The 18,820-nt window shown below is 34.8% G+C and overlaps 1 protein-coding gene across 1 annotated transcript in view; it reads right to left on the bottom strand.

Moving 5' to 3' along the window:
* Positions 1–765: 765 nt before the first annotated feature.
* CHMP2B (charged multivesicular body protein 2B) overlaps positions 766–18,820 on the bottom strand; it is a 33,857-nt gene continuing 15,802 nt past the window's right edge. The window contains exons 2-6 of the mRNA XM_005895592.3: positions 16,836–16,927; positions 12,698–12,892; positions 8,921–9,023; positions 2,668–2,774; positions 766–2,467 (exon numbers count right to left, since the gene is read on the bottom strand). Of these exons, the coding sequence (XP_005895654.2) occupies positions 2,357–2,467; positions 2,668–2,774; positions 8,921–9,023; positions 12,698–12,892; positions 16,836–16,927 (608 nt within the window). The 3' untranslated portion in view covers positions 766–2,356. The remainder of the gene's footprint in view (positions 2,468–2,667; positions 2,775–8,920; positions 9,024–12,697; positions 12,893–16,835; positions 16,928–18,820) is intronic.

The raw sequence follows: 18,820 nt of genomic DNA, 5'->3' as shown, positions 1-18,820 counted from the left end.
GAGAGTCCCTTGGACTGCAAGGAGATCAAATCAGTCAATCCTAAAGGAAACCAACCCTGAATATTCATTGGAAGGACTGATGCTGAAGGTGCTCCAATATTTTGGCCACCTGATGTGAACACCTGACTCACTGGAAAGGATCCTGATGCTGGGAAAGATAGAGGGCAAAAAGAGAAGAGGGAAGCACAGGATGAGATGGTTAGAGAGCATTACTGACTCAATGGACATGAGTTTAAGCCAACTCTAAGAGATAGTGAAAGACAGGGAAGCCTGGCGTGCTGCAGTCCATGGGGTCGCAGAGTCAAACACAACTTACTGACTGAACAAGAAGCAGCATAACTTACAAATTTACAGACAATGCTCATGAAAACTAGAGCATTTTATAAATATGGCCAAATCAAAATGACTCTATTCTTTCCTTTGGGTCCCAAAGTCTTTTGTGGCATTCATGTTTGACTGAAATTGTTTTAAAAAATCTCTAAGACTTATCTGTTTAAAGATTTAAAAATGGTTATCCCCTGCAAGTTCCAGGAAAGAAATTATCAGATAAATTTCATGTGAAACCACCAATTATTAGACATTCCATTCACAAGCATCAGTTCTATACCAACTGCTAGTTCTTAAACAGACATATAAACAGCATCGTTATCTAATTTTTCCTTCCAAGAAAGTAATAAAAATCATTCTTTTGAAAAATTACCAGATATGCATATAACTTTAGCAGAAATCAAAAATAGAGTAAAAGAGATAAGGGGAAAAAAAACGTAACAGCAATAAATCTTTATTGAGGTTTTTTTTAACAAAATAATTTAAAAAACAAAAACCCCCACATGTAAACAAGAAAGTAAATAAAGTTAGTTGGCATTATTATGTACATCCAAGAATCAAAACAAGTCCTGTGTTAACATTCCATAATCAAGTAAAATGTTTTGACCCATCAATGTTCCAAGGGTACCTATATTTAATGTCATCAATAATGAAATCTTATCTTTGAACATTATAAAATGGTTTATGGATTATGAAGTTTAGGTTTTCATTTTTCTCATCAATCCTTATGCCATATGTTCACTAGTCCTAAAATGTATTTATGTTGTTCATATTAGTCCAAAACATCCATTGTCCCAAATTAACCAGGTTACAGTTATTTGATCTCCTCCAGAAGAGTTTTTAAAGGGTGGGATGTGCTAAAATCCATATATGACAACATCATTTTTCAAAGCTAACCTAATTCTAAATTCTATCTAACTGATCTGCCATGTCTTCATTTCTTCTCACTTTCTATACATACATTAAATACCATAGCAACTTTACCTTAAAAAATGCAGTTAATACATTAATACACATTCAGGCAGCAATTTCTGACAAAGTTGTAGTTTATTTACCAAGAAAAAAATGTTAATTTTTAAAATTTAGGTTGAGTACAGTCTTAGTAATGTTACTTAATTGAGAATGATGGCTTCATCAAACCCCAGTGAGGGTTTGACATACACATTAATACAATTCAAAACTAAAGAGATTAAATTATAATTCATATGGAGGAAATTTCCTCAGTTCTGGGAAGAAAGACCAAAATATATTGTTTTATTAATATAAAATGTTATTAATTCAGTGTCTGTTTTTGCTAATTGTATTTAATTCACTTTATAAGCTTAAAAAAAAGTACCTGGCTAATTTTTGCAAGAGGCTTCAATTTGAGTTTAAAAGGTAGTTCTTTTCTGTCAGTTAAAATAATTTAAAGATGTGCACAATATGTTTGTACTGTTTAAGGCAGGTGCCAAGCACATTTTCAAAGGTAATAAACTTACCAAGTAGAATGTTCTCCCAAAGGAAAAGAAAAGAAAAGCTCATAACAGTTTTTGTTTAAGACAGATGTTCAAATAGCACTCTTCTTTTAGGTGATTTAAAAATAATTTGACAGCTGAACCACCTATGGTCATAATACATATCACTTACAAAGGACAAGTAACAGACACAAAATTAATGGTATACTTTTAATATTCTTACAAGTCTCTTTAAGTTGGTGCCTCGTGGCTTTAACAAGATTTGTATTCTGTGTAAAAAGATTCAGAACATAAATACACTAAGGAATGAATATAATTTCTCTATGCCATGCAGAAAAGAAGTCAACATTTTACACATCATCACTCTCAAAGAGTTCTAATTAAAATCCAAACTGTTCCCATTTTTGCATCATTGTCATTCTTTGGCAAAAGATTCAAAATAGCCATGGGTTAGGAAAAACTGTTTACTCATAGTCTTCATTTTTGCAAAATAAATGTGCTTTGTAAAAGGAATCTTCACTGTGCCTGGTTTATACTAAATAATTATAATAGGCAAAATATAATGGCTTTTTAAATTAATCTACTCCTAAAGCTTTGAGTTGCCGTTCAATCTCTTCATCGGAGATTGTAGACTTTGAAGTAGAGGCAGATGGTAAGCTTCGGGCAGCTGATGGAGCTTTGGCCATCTATATTAAAGAGAGAAAAAGAGGAAAAAAAAAATGTATTAACAAACTTTCGGGTTAGGACATAAAGGATATGCTGCAAGAGGTGTAATTTACTTTTCAAATAGATATTAAAAAACATACACCTAACATAAAGGAAAACTTAAAACAATGACATGAAGAGAAAGTACTTCCATCTGAGAGAATAGGACATGCGTTCATACCTTTCCAGAGATTTCAATTCCAATTTCATCAAGAACTTGATTCACAATATCTTGGCTTTCTTCTTCATCATCAGAGCCATCAAAGATGTCATCAAGTGTGTCATTGACTTGAGGGGAGAAGAGGAAACAAAGCAGTCACTTTCAAACAGATTTCAGGTTAGGTTTATATTTTCAGAAAAAGGCCCAGCAATGTAATTTACACAGTGCAAATAAAATCTATGAATAGATGGAGAAAAGTAAATACCTTAGTTTACACTTAAGAACAGGAAAAAAAAAAAAAAAACAACAGACTCTGATAAATGGAAAGGTAAATGATTATAAAAGTTTCAAATGGAAGAGATGACACCCATCTGGAAGGAAGAAATACTTGAGATGGTCACTGAAGGACACATAGATATACAGTAGCATGAGCAAAGACACAGTGGGAAGCAGCAGGGATACATGTAAGGAAGAGTAAGCTCTTCTGTTTGACTATGTAAGATGTATAAATGGGAAGTGGTTGGGAAGGAAAGAATTAAAAAAACTGGCCTATGATTGTTATTAACATGATCACTGGGGAAGGTCCCAGAGGAAGAAAGACAAGTAACCTAGCCTGATCTCACTGTAAGTACCCTGCTAATTGGTTGTCTGATAAACAGACTAATACTTGCCAGCAAGAGAGTCCCTGTTTATGAACTTAGCAGGCTGTTTTCATTTTAGGATTGTTGTAGCTACAACCTATGGGTTTATAGGTTGAAATAACACATAAGATAGGTGACCATCTGAGGTATAAATTTAATATATTTCCTACACTTTGTGAATGTTCTGTTCAACATGAAATAAGTAAACAGATTAGACATATCATCTATGATGCTTATGTCTGTTATGGGAAGAAAAAGATTTGGAGAGTCATTTCAGATGGCCCCGCCCCTCTCCCTGTTCTGCAGGAGTATCTTAATAGCTTGTATCCTTGACATTGCTAATAAAGCTTGATATTGGTTAAGATCTCTACTGAGCATTGTTTGATAATTTTGATTTTTTGTGTTAGTTTAATAGTATAAAATCAACTGGAAAAAGCTAAAGAGCTTAAGACCAAAAAAAAAGGAACACCATCTCTGAAGAAGTAAAGTGAATGCTAAATTTTTATTTAGAATCTCAGTTCTTACACTTAGTAACTGGCCAACTTTACGGGAAGTCACTTTACCACTCTGGGCCTCAATATTTGCGTTGATAAAAGAAAAGGGCTTGACCTGAAAATTGTGTTTGATTTATGATGTGGGACTTTATTTTTGTAGTCAGAAAAGTGCCACTATGGGAATCTGATCAGCATGCTCAGAAGTAAGCCTCCAGAAAAATTATTTAGCAGTGATACTCAAGTGAAGTAACAAGGGCTGCAGGGAGTCCAGGTTAGAGTTAATAAGGGCCTGAATGAAAAACTACTCACAGAAAAAAATGAAAGAAGAGGACAGAGAAGCAGCACCAGAATGGTGTAGTCAGGATTAGCAGAGAAAAATGTTTTCAGGAAAAGTGTTAACAAAATTAAAGATGTAATACAAACTTCCCAAAGATCTTGTTTCCAAAACCTGAATGTGAACAAGCATTGGAACAACACTGTAAAATATAAATTCTAATTTGAAAAAGATATGTCCATCTAAAGCTTGTATTTATCTTTGGATGAAAATACTAATGTTAATACACTTTACTGAAAAAACGAGTAACCACCAATAACTACTATTCTTTCAGACTTGCAAATTACTAAATTACAAATGAGAACAAGTGATAGATATGAATTTTAAATACAGGCTTACTGATTCTCTTCACTATGGCTTAACGGAATATTTAATTCCTCCACTAAGATCTGCTCACACCTGTGCCATCATTGGAATCCACATAAACATTTAGATACTATGATAATTATATAAATGGCAATTCTCTCAGTCACTAAAAATTCACTAATGATGTTTTTGAAAAATTATATTTTTAAAAGTAAAGGTTAAAATAAAAACTAAAGAGTTTTTGAAACTCTCAAAGACATATGCATGTGTGCTCAGTCATTTTGTATCCCCATGAAAGACAGCCCATGAGGTTCCTCTATCCAGAGAATTCTCCAGGTAAGAATACTGGAGTGGGTGGCCATCTCCCTCTTCTCCAGAGTCTTCCCAACCCAGGGATCAAACCCAGGTCGCCTGTATTGCAGGCAGATTAGATTCTTTACCATTTGAGCCATCATGGAAGCCCCAAGAATATCGGATAGGGTATCCATTCCCTTCTCCAGGGAATCTTACTGACCCAGGGATTGAACCCGGGTCTCCTGCATTGCAAGCAGATTCTTTACCAACTGACCCACCAAGGAAGCACAGTGTCGTTAAACCACAGAAAAAAAATCAGATCAGATCAGTCGCTCAGTCGTGTCCGACTCTTTGCGACCCCATGAATCGCAGCACGCCAGGTCTCCCTGTCCATAACCAACTCCCGGAGTTTCCTCAGACTCACGTCCATCAAGTCAGTGATGCCATCCAGCCATCTCATCCTCTGTCGTCCCCTTCTCCTCCTGCCCCCAATCCCTTCCAGCATCAGACTCTTTTCCAATGAGTCAACTCTTCACATGAGGTGGCCAAAGTACTGGAGTTTCAGCTTTAGCATCATTCCTTCCAAAGAAATCCCAGGGCTGATCTCCTTCAGAATGGACTGGTTGGATCTCCTTGCAGTCCAAGGGACTCTCAAGAGTCTTCTCCAACACCGCAGTTCAAAAGCATCAATTCTTCGGTGCTCAGCCTTCTTCACAGTCCAACTCTCACATCCTTACATGACCACAGGAAAAACCATAGCCTTGACTAGATGAACCTTTGTTGGCAAAGTAATGTCTCTGCTTTTGAATATGCTATCTAGGTTGGTCATAACTTTCCTTCCAAGGAGTAACCATCTTTTAATTTCATGGCTGCAGTAACCATCTGTAGTGATTCTGGAGCCCAGAAAATAAAGTCTGACTCTCTTTCCACTGTTTCCCCATCTATTTCCCATGAAGTGGTGGCACCAGATGCTATGATCTTCGTTTTCTGAATGTTGAGCTTTCAGCCAACTTTTTCACTCTCCACTTTCACTTTCATCAAGAGGCTCTTTAGTTCCTCTTCACTTTCTGCCATAAGGGTAGTGTCATCTGCATATCTGAGGTGATTGATAATTCTCCCGGCAATCTTGATTCCAGTTTGTGTTTCTTCCAGTCCAGCGTTTTTCATGATGTAGTCTGCATATAGGTTAAATAAACAGGGTGACAATATACAGCCTTGACGAACTCCTTTTCCTATTTGGAACCAGTCTGTTGTTCCATGTCCAGTTCTAACTGTTGCTTCCTGACCTGCATACAAGTTTCTCAAGAGGCAGATCAGGTGGTCTGGTATTCCCATCTCTTTCAGAATTTTCCAGTTTATTGTGATCCACACAGTCAAAGGCTTTGGCATAGTCAATAAAGCAGAAATAGATGTTTTTCTGGAACTCTCTTGCTTTTTCCATGATCCAGCGGATGTTGGCAATTTGGTCTCTGGTTCCTCCGCCTTTTCTAAAACCAGCTTGAACATCAGGAAGTTCATGGTTCACATATTGCTGAAGCCTGGCTTGGAGAATTTTGAGCATTACTTTACTAGCGTGTGAGATGAGTGCAATTGTGCGGTAGTTTGAGCATTCTTTGGCATTGCCTTTCTTTGGGATTGGAATGAAAACTGACCTTTTCCAGTCCTGTGGCCACTGCTGAGTTTTCCAAATTTGCTGGCATATTGAGTGCAGCACTTTCACAGCATCATCTTTCAGGATTTGGAATAGCTCAACTGGAATTCCATCACCTCCACTAGCTTTGTTCTTGGTGATGCTTTCTAAGGCCCACTTGACTTCACATTCCAGGATGTCTGGCTCTAGGTCAGTGATCACACCATCGTGATTATCTGGGTCATGAAGATCTTTTTTGTACAGTTCTTCTGTGTATTATTCCTATCTCTTCTTAATATCTTCTGCTTCTGTTAGGTCCATACCATTTCTGTCCTTTATCGAGCTCATCTTTGCATGAAACGTTCCTTTGGTATCTCTGATTTTCTTGAAGAGATCCCTCGTCTTTCCCATTCTGTTGTTTTCCTCTATTTCTTTGCACTGATCGCTGAAGAAGGCTTTCTTATCTCTTCTTGCTATTCTTTGGAACTCTGCATTCAGATGTTTATATCTTTCCTTTTCTCTTTTGCTTTTCGCTTCTCTTCTTTTCACAGCTATTTGTAAGGCCTCCCCAGACAGCCATTTTGCTTTTTTGCATTTCTTTTCTATGGGAATGGTCTTGATCCCTGTCTCCTTTACAATGTCACAAACCTCATTCCATAGTTCATCAGAAGAAAAATAGATACTCTGAAACAAAATACTAGGACTTTCATGAATTTAGTAATCCTAGTAATTTAGATAGTGCTTTATACAATAAATGCTGTCAAATTAAAATGCTAGGAGATAAACAACAGCTAAACTGACATATCCCTATATAGTTGTAAAATAGTTAGACAATATCTTTGTGAAACAATGATGCCAGTTTTGACGTATTATACAAGTAACAATTCAATGTATTATACAAGTAAGAATTCAATGTTGACCAGGGTGCTGTGAAGGGTCACTCATTTGTTATCGATGAAATAAAGATTGCATAGTCCTTCTGAAATAATCTGGTAGTTTGAACCAAACTGAGAGTCCCCTGGACAGCAAGGAAATCTAACCAGTCCATCCTAAAGGAAATCAGTCCTGAATATTCATTGGAAGGACTGATGCTGAAGCTGAAACTCCAATACTTTGGCCACCTGATGCGAAGAACTGACTCATTTGAAAAGACCCTGCATGCTGGAAATGATTGAAGGTGGGAGGAGAAGGGGACGACAGAGGACAAGATGTTTGGATGGCATCACTGACTCGATGGACGTAAGTTTGAGTAAACTCTGGGAGTTGGTGATGGACAGGGAGGCCTGGCGTGCTGCAGTCCATGGGGTCACAAAGAGTCGGACATGACTGAGTGACTGAACTGAACTGATGAACCAAAAGTCTTATAAAAGTTAATAGTCTAAGAACACTGAAGAAATTCAGCCAAAGATATTACAGAAACATATTTATCAAAGGACTGTCAAATAAACTGAACATTTTAAAACAATCTTGCTGCTCCTGCTGCTAAGTCGCTTCAGTCGTGTCTGACTCTGTGCGACCCCATAGACGGCAGCCCACCAGGTTCCCCTGTCTCTGGGATTCTGCAGGCAAGAACACTGGAGTGGGTTGCCATTTCCCTCTCCAATGCATGAAAGTGAAAAGTGAAAGTGAAGTCGCTCAGTTGTGTCCGACTCTTCGCGACCCCATGGAGTGCAGCCTACCAGGCTCCTCCATCCATGGGATTTTCCAGGCAAGAGTACTGGAGTGGGGTGCCACTGCCTTCTCCGTTAAAACAATCTTACCAACCAATATAAGAATTGTTCAATAAATTAGGATATATTGATGTTATATAATATTAAAGCCATTAAAAAAAAAAAAACAGAAAATTCAAGGTTATGAGGACATCTTTATGTTATACTACTATGTTTTTTAAAGGCAAGATAAGATTCAAAATCATCTATGTTATCTCACTTTATAAGATATAGAAAAATATAGGAAAGAAATAAATAATACTAACACTATAGGTGGCATAATGATAAATTTGTCTATAGCCTTATTCCTTATATTTCTACCACAGTATGTAGTTTATACTCAACAAGAAGAAAATTAAATATTAAATTTAGACTCTGGAAGGGGAAAAAGAAAAAAGAATGAAAGAGCTCCATTATCTCTACCTCTAATATAAATAGATCTTCTAGAGTATGAAATATATAAGATCTTCTATAATATGAAAAAATATATCTTCTGTATATTTACAGATCTTCTACAGTATGAAATAATCAACACAACTCTTAGATTATCTAACTTATACTAAGAAGCACTGTTTTATTCACAAGTTGGTTTTGATTCTCTAATCTATAAAGTAAAATTGCCAAGGCCAAATAGCACAGAAATAAGGCATCACATATTTTACATTTTTCTTTCAGCTAAATGTTAATAGAATTTTGAGCCTTACACAAAAACTTGATGAAATTCCAATACAGTCATCTATTTAGAAGAGAGCTACATTATTTCTCATTTGTGTCTTCATGGGTGAGAATATGAGGTTGTTAGTAAATAAACTTGCTAATTGAAAGATGAAACAACTGAAAATTTCATTACAAGTGATTAAACTTACTCATTTCTTCAGTCATTTCCATTTTCATGTTTTCCTTCTGGAAATTCTGCATTGTTTGTAATGTCTTTTGTGGATCCATCTTCTTGTTTACTGCCTGCATTGTCTTTAAACATATGAAAAGATTCATGTTACATACATAATTATGAAAATTTTACTATGGAATAAGTCCAAAGGGAACACATCAATAAAGGTAGATTTTTTTAAAAGATAAACATTCTGCCATTATCAAACATGAAAGTGTTAATATTATAAAAAAAAAAAATTAAACTACTCATTTGGAAACCATCTGCTTAACATCCATATAATAAAGGCCACTGTGAAAAAAATCATCTGAACAGTAGGCAAAACATTATGTAATTAAAAAAATACTGCTAACAAAAAATCCATTGCTACTCATATAGGAAAACTACATTTGCCTGTTATGTGGCAAGCAGGTAATGGCTAAATTTTAAAAAAAATATTAATTTTTTTCCAAAAATTTTCATGTCTGAATTAAAGGACACTTATTTAACCTATTTATTCATTTAAAACCATGATTTCAAGAAATGATAAAAACATTGAGCTTTGCAAAAAATATGTGAATATTTTATATTCACAACTAATTTAATTAAAACAAATTAATGATATCAAGTATGGCCAAAATATTTTATATATTATTATCATATATGTATCTGGGTGTATGTGTTTATTGTATGTGTGTTATATAAAATATGTCAGTTCAAAGATAGGAAGCAAACACAGTCTTTTATGCATGCTGCAGCCAAAGTAATTTTTTCAAATACAACACTGTACCCTCCCATCCACCACCAGCTCACATATACCTAATTCTCGAGAGGCTGTGCATTGTTCTTAGCACTGAAAACTCAATTCCATAAATTGACTTGTGAGACCAAACATCCTAACCCTGCCTAACAAGCCAGTCTCATTCTGCACCACTGCCCTCTGGGTACACTGATCTTCTATTTCCTTAAATGTACTGTGTTCCCTCCCACCACAGGACCTCTGCATATACTGTCCCTCTGCTGGAATGCTCTTCTCTACTTGCTTTCACTATAAATACTTCAGATTTCAGTTTCTCACCTTAGGGCAGCAGTTTCTGACACCCTAGGTTAAAACAGATATTCCTGTTAAATCCTACTCAGTACAGATAAAAGTTTATGTATTGGTGTAAATTATATGACTTTATTTGCAAATTACAGTACTGTTACAAAAATATACTAATAACAACTACAATGCCGACAGTGATAAAAGAGCAGCTAATGCTGATATATATTATTTCTGTATGCCAGGCACTGTTCTAAGCACTATATGTATAAAATATAATTATATTTAAAGTTAAATACATTTATACCTAACAAGTCTTTATGTGCTGCTGCTAAGTCGCTTCAGTTGTGTACAACTCTATGCGACCCCGTAGACGGCAGCCTACCAGGCTCCTCCATCCCTGGGATTCTCCAGGCAAGAACACTGGAGTGGGTTGCCATTTCTTTTTCCAATGCATGAAAGTGAAAAGTGAAAGTGTATTACCATTTCCTATTACAAATGAAGAATGAAGAGCTTGTCGAGATCACACAGCTATCAAGTAAGATATGAACCCAAGTAATCTGACTCCAAAGCCCATGTTTCTAAGCATGAATTAAAGGGAAAAAAGTAAAAGTGTTAGTCATTCAGTCATGTCCAACTCTTTACAATCCCATGGACTGTGGCCCGCCAGGCTCCTCTCTCCATTGAATTTTCCAGGCAAGAATACTGGAGTGGGTAGCCATTCCCTTCTCCAGGGAATCTCCTTGACCCAGGACTGAACCCGGGTCTCTTGCATTACAGACAGATTCTTTACCATCTGAGCCACCAGGGAAGCCCAATCACTGAACTAAAACTACCTCTCAAATGGGCTGCTTTGTAAATAGACTTTAATCAGCACTTGCCTGGTTGTGTTTCCCATTTCATCCCCATCACTTATTATAGTTCCTACTTAGAGGACCTAAACAAATATTTCTTGAATCAACAAATTTTTAAGAAATTTAAGTGAAAATTCTAATTCGTACATTGCTATATGGCAGGACCACATTAGGTATGCTTTCTTCCCCTATCACTTGCAGAAAATTGCAAAATGAGTTGTCTTCTTCCTCAACATTATTGAAAGGTTATCCAGCTCTGGTGTGTGATCTTCAGATAGGACCTTAACTTAAAATTAGATAGATATTTAGTTCTATCGATTTGTAAAACCAAAAAAGGAAAACAAAGTTTTTTTGCTCTTAACCATGCATTTCCACTGTAAATGACTAAGGTCCATCAAAAGTAAGTAAACTGACAGAATAAGCTTTATTCAGAATAAACAGCTTTGAAACAATCTTTTTTTAAGGAACACAATGAGTCACTGTACTTACTGTACATAAAATGGACACGTTCTATTTCATGTGTTCTGTGGTCTAAAAGGCAATTTTAGTTAATCCTCATTATTTCTGAATTCCTTATTTGTGAATTTGTCTACTCACTAAAATGTATTTGTAACCTCAAGTCAATACTTGAAGAACTTTTATGCTCGTTTGTGGACATGCACAGAGTAGCACAAAGTTTGAGTGGCCCAACAAGCACAATTCCAGCTTAGGTCTCCCAAGATGACACCCTGCCGTCTTGACTCAGCACTAATAATGTAAATTAGTGTCATCTTTGTGGACTATTTTTTTCCTTTTGGTTGGTGATATCACTATTTAAAATACTCCTCTAAGCATAGGACTGAATTATGGTCCAGACAAGTTAACAACAACTGTGATCAAAGGCTCACAGGAACCTAACCCTCCATTTCCCCTAGGAACAATGGTTCGATATTCCCTAATTCAGTGTTCCTCAAACTTTATAGAATGCAATTACTGCAAATAATGAGAATTAATGGTTATGGACTATTTTCCTCCTCTGTGCTTAATCTTTTCTTTTTGCTCTTCATATTCATACTCTTTCTTCCCTTTATTTAAAGCCTACTGATAATTCTGGTCTTCCAGAAAGTCTTTCACATCAATCTATTCAAGGATCTGTGCAGTTCACTGAAACATGGAGAACAGAATGTTGTAGAGTGTAAAGCTTCCTTTTTAGCACACTCAACCTTCTCCCACCCCCAAAATGAACTATGTAATATATGTGAGAGCAGAGCCTTTGTCTTGAACTTCTTCTGGTCTCTCACAGTTCTTAATACACAGCAAAGAGCTCACTATTTATTAAATGTCTGAAAGGCTCAGTCTTTTAAGTTCTACAGTAAAATCAATAAGTTTTTTTAATATAGGAACTGTAAGTTAAACTTACATTCCTGATAAAATGAACTGATAAATTTTTCTGAAAATACTCATGCATCTTTCTGACACATTCATGAAAATGAATCAAGAGGAAACTATAATTCAAATTATTACATCAAAATATATAGCATATGAAATAAGAAGCCCCAAAATCTTTTTTAAAATTTAAGGAAAAAAAACTAAATAATGTTTTAAGTCAATTTAAAAAATTTGGAAGTTACATGTAATCCTGGAAGAGTGGAAGTGCCTAAAACAAAAATTTCATATTAAAACAAATTGATAAAAAGCCTAGAAATATTTATCTGAATTATGTTTAATTGTAACTCATTTGATTAAAAATTACAAAGATTCTATACCATATATATGTTATCATACACACACACACACACACACACATATAAAAGAGGGAGCTTTAAATCTAATTTGAATGCTGATATTTAAACATCTCAGATGAAATCACAAAGCTATGGATATAAAGGTTTCCACTTACTTTTGCTGTAGTAGACATGGCTCCTGCCATCTTCATCTGAGAATTCATCACTTTTGTTTGTGTGGACATGGAAGTGACTTTCGAACTTACAGCAAAGGTTCTTGTTTTTTGTTTCCGTAGATGTACAAGCTGTTTGGCTAAAACTCTGCAAGCTTCTTTATTACCAATCTTGGCCATTTTCTTAATTTCTAATTCCTATCAGAGGAAATAAAAAGGAGTAAGATCATTAAAGGGGGAGTCCTCAGTGATTTGAGAACAGACTGAACATATACATTATATCCTTTCACCCTGATTATGAAGAAAGAGGCTTTAACAAAGTCATACAAATAGACATTTGAGAGGGCAAACTGTTTTACATGTTTATATGGATAAGACGGAACTAGTACTGTGTTCTACACAAAGAAAGCAAGTCTACAAAACAGTAATCACATAAAGCCGAAAAGAAAATTTAAAAACTCAATCCAAAAGTAGGTAGGAAAAAAAAAAAAATTAAAGGAGGAATTGGTAGAAGATAGCAAAGGAAAAAAAAACAGTGGTAGATTTGAAGCTAGTAATACAGACAACTATCTTCAAGGAAAAGGTCCATTTTCTATCTTAAGTAAGAGACAAATTGGCAAATTAGATGTTGTTTAGTTGCTAAGTCGTGTCCGATTCTTTGTGACCCTGTGGACTGTAACCTGCCAGGCTCCTCTGTCCATGGGATTCTCCATGCAAGAATACTGGAGTGGGTTGCCATTTCCTTCTCAGAACATAAAAATATATGCTATCTCAAGAAAACAACTTTGATTAGCAAAACAAAGCTATATAAAGCTAAGTAAAAGGATAGAACAAATATATTCTATATAAATACTTAGTAAAATCTGGAAATTTGGAGTGGTTACATTAACTAGATTAAAAAAAAGAAAAGGGAATATTAACAGAATAAAAGGGGCATTTCATAACAAAAGAATTAATACATAAAGATGTCAAACCAATTCTAAATGTGTATGCACCTAAAACAGCGCTTCCAGATTTATGAAGTGCAACTGATACAACTGAAAGGAGAAACAGACAAAGACACAAGTAGCATAAGGGACATCAGCAACTCCTTTCTTAAGTATATTGCTGTATTTTAGGACGAGTGGACAGATTTACAAAAGTGTAAATTTACAAATTTACAAAAGTGTATTTTAGGATGAGTGTACAGATTTACAAAAGCACTATCACCAACCTGACCTAACCAACATTCACTAAAAACTCCATCACCAACAGCAGAATACTCTTTGCAAGTGCACATTAAAAAAAAAAAAAAGGAATTACCAAAAATATACCACATTCTGGATCAGAAAACAAGGTTCAACAAAAATAAAAGGATTGGAATCCTACAGGTATGATTTCTAACTGGAGTGAAATTAAACTTAGAAAGCAGTAAGAAAAATAAGAAAGGAAAATAACAAGCAGAAATTAGGCAACATGGTTCGAAATAAGTCATGCAAGAATTGATGCTTTCCAATTGTAGTACTGGAGAAGACTCTGGAGAGTCCCTTGGACAACAAGGAGATCAAACCACTTAATTCTAAAGGAAATCAACTCTGAACATTCATTGGAAGGACTGATGCTGAGGCTGAAGCTCCAATACTTTGGCCACGTGATGCAAAGAGTCAACTCATTAGAAAAGACCCTGATGTTGGTCAAGATGGGGGGAATGAGGAGAAGGGGGAGACAGAGGATGAGTTGGTTGGATGGCATCACTAACTAAATGGACATAAATTTGAGCCAACTCTGGGAGATAGTGGAGGACAGGCAAGCCTGGCGTGCTGCAGTACACGGGGTTGTGACAACAACAATAACAACATAGAAAAAAAAATCACAGGGGAAATGAGATAATATTTTGAACTTAATAAAATAAAAATGCACATATCAAAATGTGTGAGTTGCAGTAAAAACAGTTCTTAGAAATTTAAAGTGTTAGAGCTTACATTTAGAAAAACTGAGTATCTAGTAGGCTTCAAAATAGAGAAAGTAGAAAAAAGCAGAGAAAATAAAACACAAAGTATATAAGAAAAAGAAATATATAAACAAGAGAAGAAATCTATAAACTAGGAAGGAAAAAAATACAGAAAATTAATGAGATCAAAAGCTTTTTCTTTTATGAGAAATTGATCAAATTGATAAACCACTGCCAATTAGAAGAAAGAAAAAAACAGAGAATACACAAATGACAAATACTGAAAATGCAGAGGAGGGCATCACTTAACAACCAAAAGATGTTAAAGAATACTAAGAAAATATTATAAACACAATGTTATTACATTTTAAAATTTAGTAGAGATGAACAAATTATTTGACAGATGTGCACTACCAAAACCTCATTCAAAACGTAGAAAGTTTGATCCATTCTATACCTATTTTCTAAAAATTGAAAATTTTAGAATTTAAAAATCTAGCCATAAAGAGATTTTTGTTTAGTTCAAACATCTATCCACAAAGAAAACTTCACTTTACTGATGAAACCGATCAAACATTTAAAAAAGAAATACACAGACCCTTCCAGTAAATGAAACAGAAAGGGACACTAGCCAACTCATGCTTTAAGGTCAGCAGTACTCTGATGTTAAACTACATAAGGACACCACACAAAAAGATAACTACAAATTAACAGTTTTTATGATCAGAGATACTAATATTCTTATGAAAATTTCAACAAATTGAAATAAAATATTTTTTTAAAACTTCATCATTACTAATGAAGTTATCCCAATAGCAAAAGTTTGATTCAACTTTGGAAAATCATCAGTTATGTAATTCACTATACTAACAGACTAAAGAAGAAAAACTACATAATTATAATCTCAATAGATGCAAAAAAAGACAGCACTTGACAAAATAAGTTCCTGATAAAAACTCTCAACAACTAGATAAAGGAACTTCAACCTGAGAAAGGGCCTCTACAAAAAGCCTATAGCTAATAAACAATGACAAAAGGAAGAAAAATTTTATTTACACAGATGACATGATTGTCTATGTAGAAATCTAATAGAATCTACAAAAAGGCTACTAGACTGAGTTTAGGAAGGTTACAGAATAAAAGATCAATGTACAAAAAAAAAATGAATGTATTTCTATATACCAGCAACAAAAAGTATCAGAAATATGATGAAAGTAGCACAGGATCAGTATAACCCTGAAATGACCTGGGAAATGACCCTAATGTTCATTAGCTGGTAAACGGATAGTCAAATTTTGCAATGTCCACACATGGAATAACAGTTATCAGTAAAAATGATGATACATGTAATGACACTGATTAAGCTCAAAATAATTATGAATGAAAGAAGCCATATAAACATGAAATCACTTTACGATTTCATCTATATAAAATTCTTGCAAATGTAAAATCTACAATGACAGACCAGTGTTTGCCTAACTGAGGAGGAAATAGGGAGAAAGGGGATGGGTAGAAGCGATTATAAAGGGAATAAGAAAACTTTTGGGGATGATGGATATGTTCATTACCTTGACTGTAGTAATCGTTTCATGAGTTAATACATATGTCAAAATGTGTCAAATTATTTGCTTTAAACATGGACAATCAATTGCATGTCAACTATACCTCAAGCATGTTGGTTTTTAAAAATGTTTTAAGCAATATACATTTAAAAACGTAACAGAAAAATACTTAAAGATAGCCAATCTATTTTAAAAGTATATTCATTATCACAGACATTGTCAATAACAGTTCTTGCAACCCTCTCTTGTTTTGTTCTTTTTTAATTTATTTATTTATTTTCAACTGGAGGATAATTGCTTTACAATATTGTGAAGGGCTCTTGTTTTCTAGGACTATTTTATCTTTGCTGTTGATTGAGAAGAAGATGGCTGTTTTGAGCAATATTTCTTCCTAGGCATTTATGTCTTTCACAAACAGAAGAATAATTTGATTTTATATTCAGCAGAATAAAGACTCCTGATAAAAATCAAGAGAATGACACAGTAAACAAAGGTAACCAGAAATTGCAGGAAGGTATTAAATGCCATTTCTTAGTAAAGTAAATCACTTACCACCTGCCATGTGTCTTTTTCCTAGTTAGCTAATTACTCCAACACTGACTTCTAAATTTGTTAGAAAAGTTAAACTGAAATTTAATGTTCTACTTACCAGCTGTTTTTCTTGTTTCTCTAAAGCTGCCCGATCTCTGATTATAGCCCTCTGTGTACCTCGTAACTCTCGATTCTGTTCCTTTATTACATCTAAGAGAATCACAAAAGAAACCTAAATGTATGAATTGTAAGATCTTCTTTAATACCACTTAAAATACTGGAAGTAGAAACCTCAATTAAAAAAATTTTACAAGATGTTAAATTTTTTTGTTTCAATATACTAAAAATTAATCAAATGTTAGAATGAATTATAAATATTGATTATATAAAAAAACACTGAAGTACAAATACACTATATAGTCTGAGGTTTAGTCAAAAGAATATATAAATCACACTAAAATACTCCCTTAGAGAACTGATTATTATACATTGCTTTTATGACATATATATTATATGTCACATATATGCGAGTGAGTGAGCAAACACACACACACACACACACAACCTTTTTCATCTCTTCCCTACTTCAATATTACACGAAATTCCAAAAAGGAAGACAGGCAATGTGTTTATTAAATCTTTTTTTTACACTATGTCATCATCATTATAGAGTAAGAGAAGCATCCAGACTTCCAATGAAGCAGACAGGGATTTGAATCACACCTCTGCTACTGGATCATTATATGATGGTTTCTTGTAAAGTCAGTTAATACTCTAAACCTCAATTTCTTATAAAATAAAAATTATCATGAAGGTGCAAATAACATTCACAATGACCTGATATATTGTAAGTGTCCATTCATTGTTAATGTCTTTCTCATTTATCTCAATTCATGAGGATCCATCAGTCTTACCTTTTGAAGAATTAAAGTATTAGTCTAACTGACTGACTATAATTTAGATTAATTGTTACTAAATAGTGATTACTTCAAAAGATCACAGATATGGATGGTAATGTTTGCCAAACTGTTTGCTCACTGTGAGGAAACTTGCGAAGTACTTTACATGTATGTGATCCCTTCATGGAACACAGCCTTGTCATGGCAAAGGGGCTTGTGTAACTCAATAAAGCTATGAACAATGCCATGCTGGGCTACCCAAGAGGGACAAGTCATAGTGAAGAGTTCTGACGAAATGTGGTCAGCTATTTAAAATCCTAAAAGGTGATGCTATTAAAGTGCTACAATCAGCATGTCAGCAAAACTGGAAAACTCAGCAGTGGCCACAACTGGAAAACAGGTCTTCATCCCAAAGCCAAAGAATGTTCAACTACCACACAATCGCACTCACTTTACATCCTAGCAAGATTGTGCTCAAAATCCTTCAAGCTAGGCTTCAATAGTATGTGAACCAAGAATTTCAGATGTAAAAGCTGGACTTAGGAAAGGCAGAGGAACCAGAGATCAAATTCTCAACATTCTATTGGATCAGAGAAAACAAAGGGATTCCAGAAAAACATGTACTTCTGCTTAAATGACTAAACTAAAGCCTTTGACTGTGTGAATCACAGCAAACTGTGGAAAATGGAGTACCACACCATCTTACCTGTCTCCTGAGAAACCTGTATGAAGGTCAAGAAGCAACAGTTAGAAACTTACATGGAACTGACTGGTTCAAAACTGAGAAAGAAGTATGACAAGGCTATGTATTGTCACCCTGCTTATTTAACTTCTATACAGAGTATCATCAATAGAAATGCTGGGCTGCATGAATCACAAGCTAGAAGCAAGACTGCAAGAGGAAATAACAACCCCATATATGAGGATGATACTGAATGGCAGAAAGTGAAAAGGAACTAAAGAGCCTCTTGATAAGGGTGAAAGAAGAGTGAAAAAGCTGGCTTAAAACTCAACATTCAAAAAACTAAGGTCATGACATCTGGTCTCATCACTTCATGGCAAATAGAAGGAGAAAAAGTGGAAGCAGTGACTGCAACCATGAAATTAAAGACACTTGCTCCTTGAAAGGAAAACTATGACAAACATAGTCAGTGCATTAAAAAGCAGAGACATCACTTTGCTGACAAAGGTCTATATAGTCAAA

This window comes from Bos mutus, chromosome 1 (genome assembly GCF_027580195.1).
Source record: "Bos mutus isolate GX-2022 chromosome 1, NWIPB_WYAK_1.1, whole genome shotgun sequence".
Taxonomy (NCBI): Eukaryota; Metazoa; Chordata; class Mammalia; order Artiodactyla; family Bovidae; genus Bos; species Bos mutus.
This window is presented reverse-complemented; position numbering and strand designations above follow the sequence as displayed.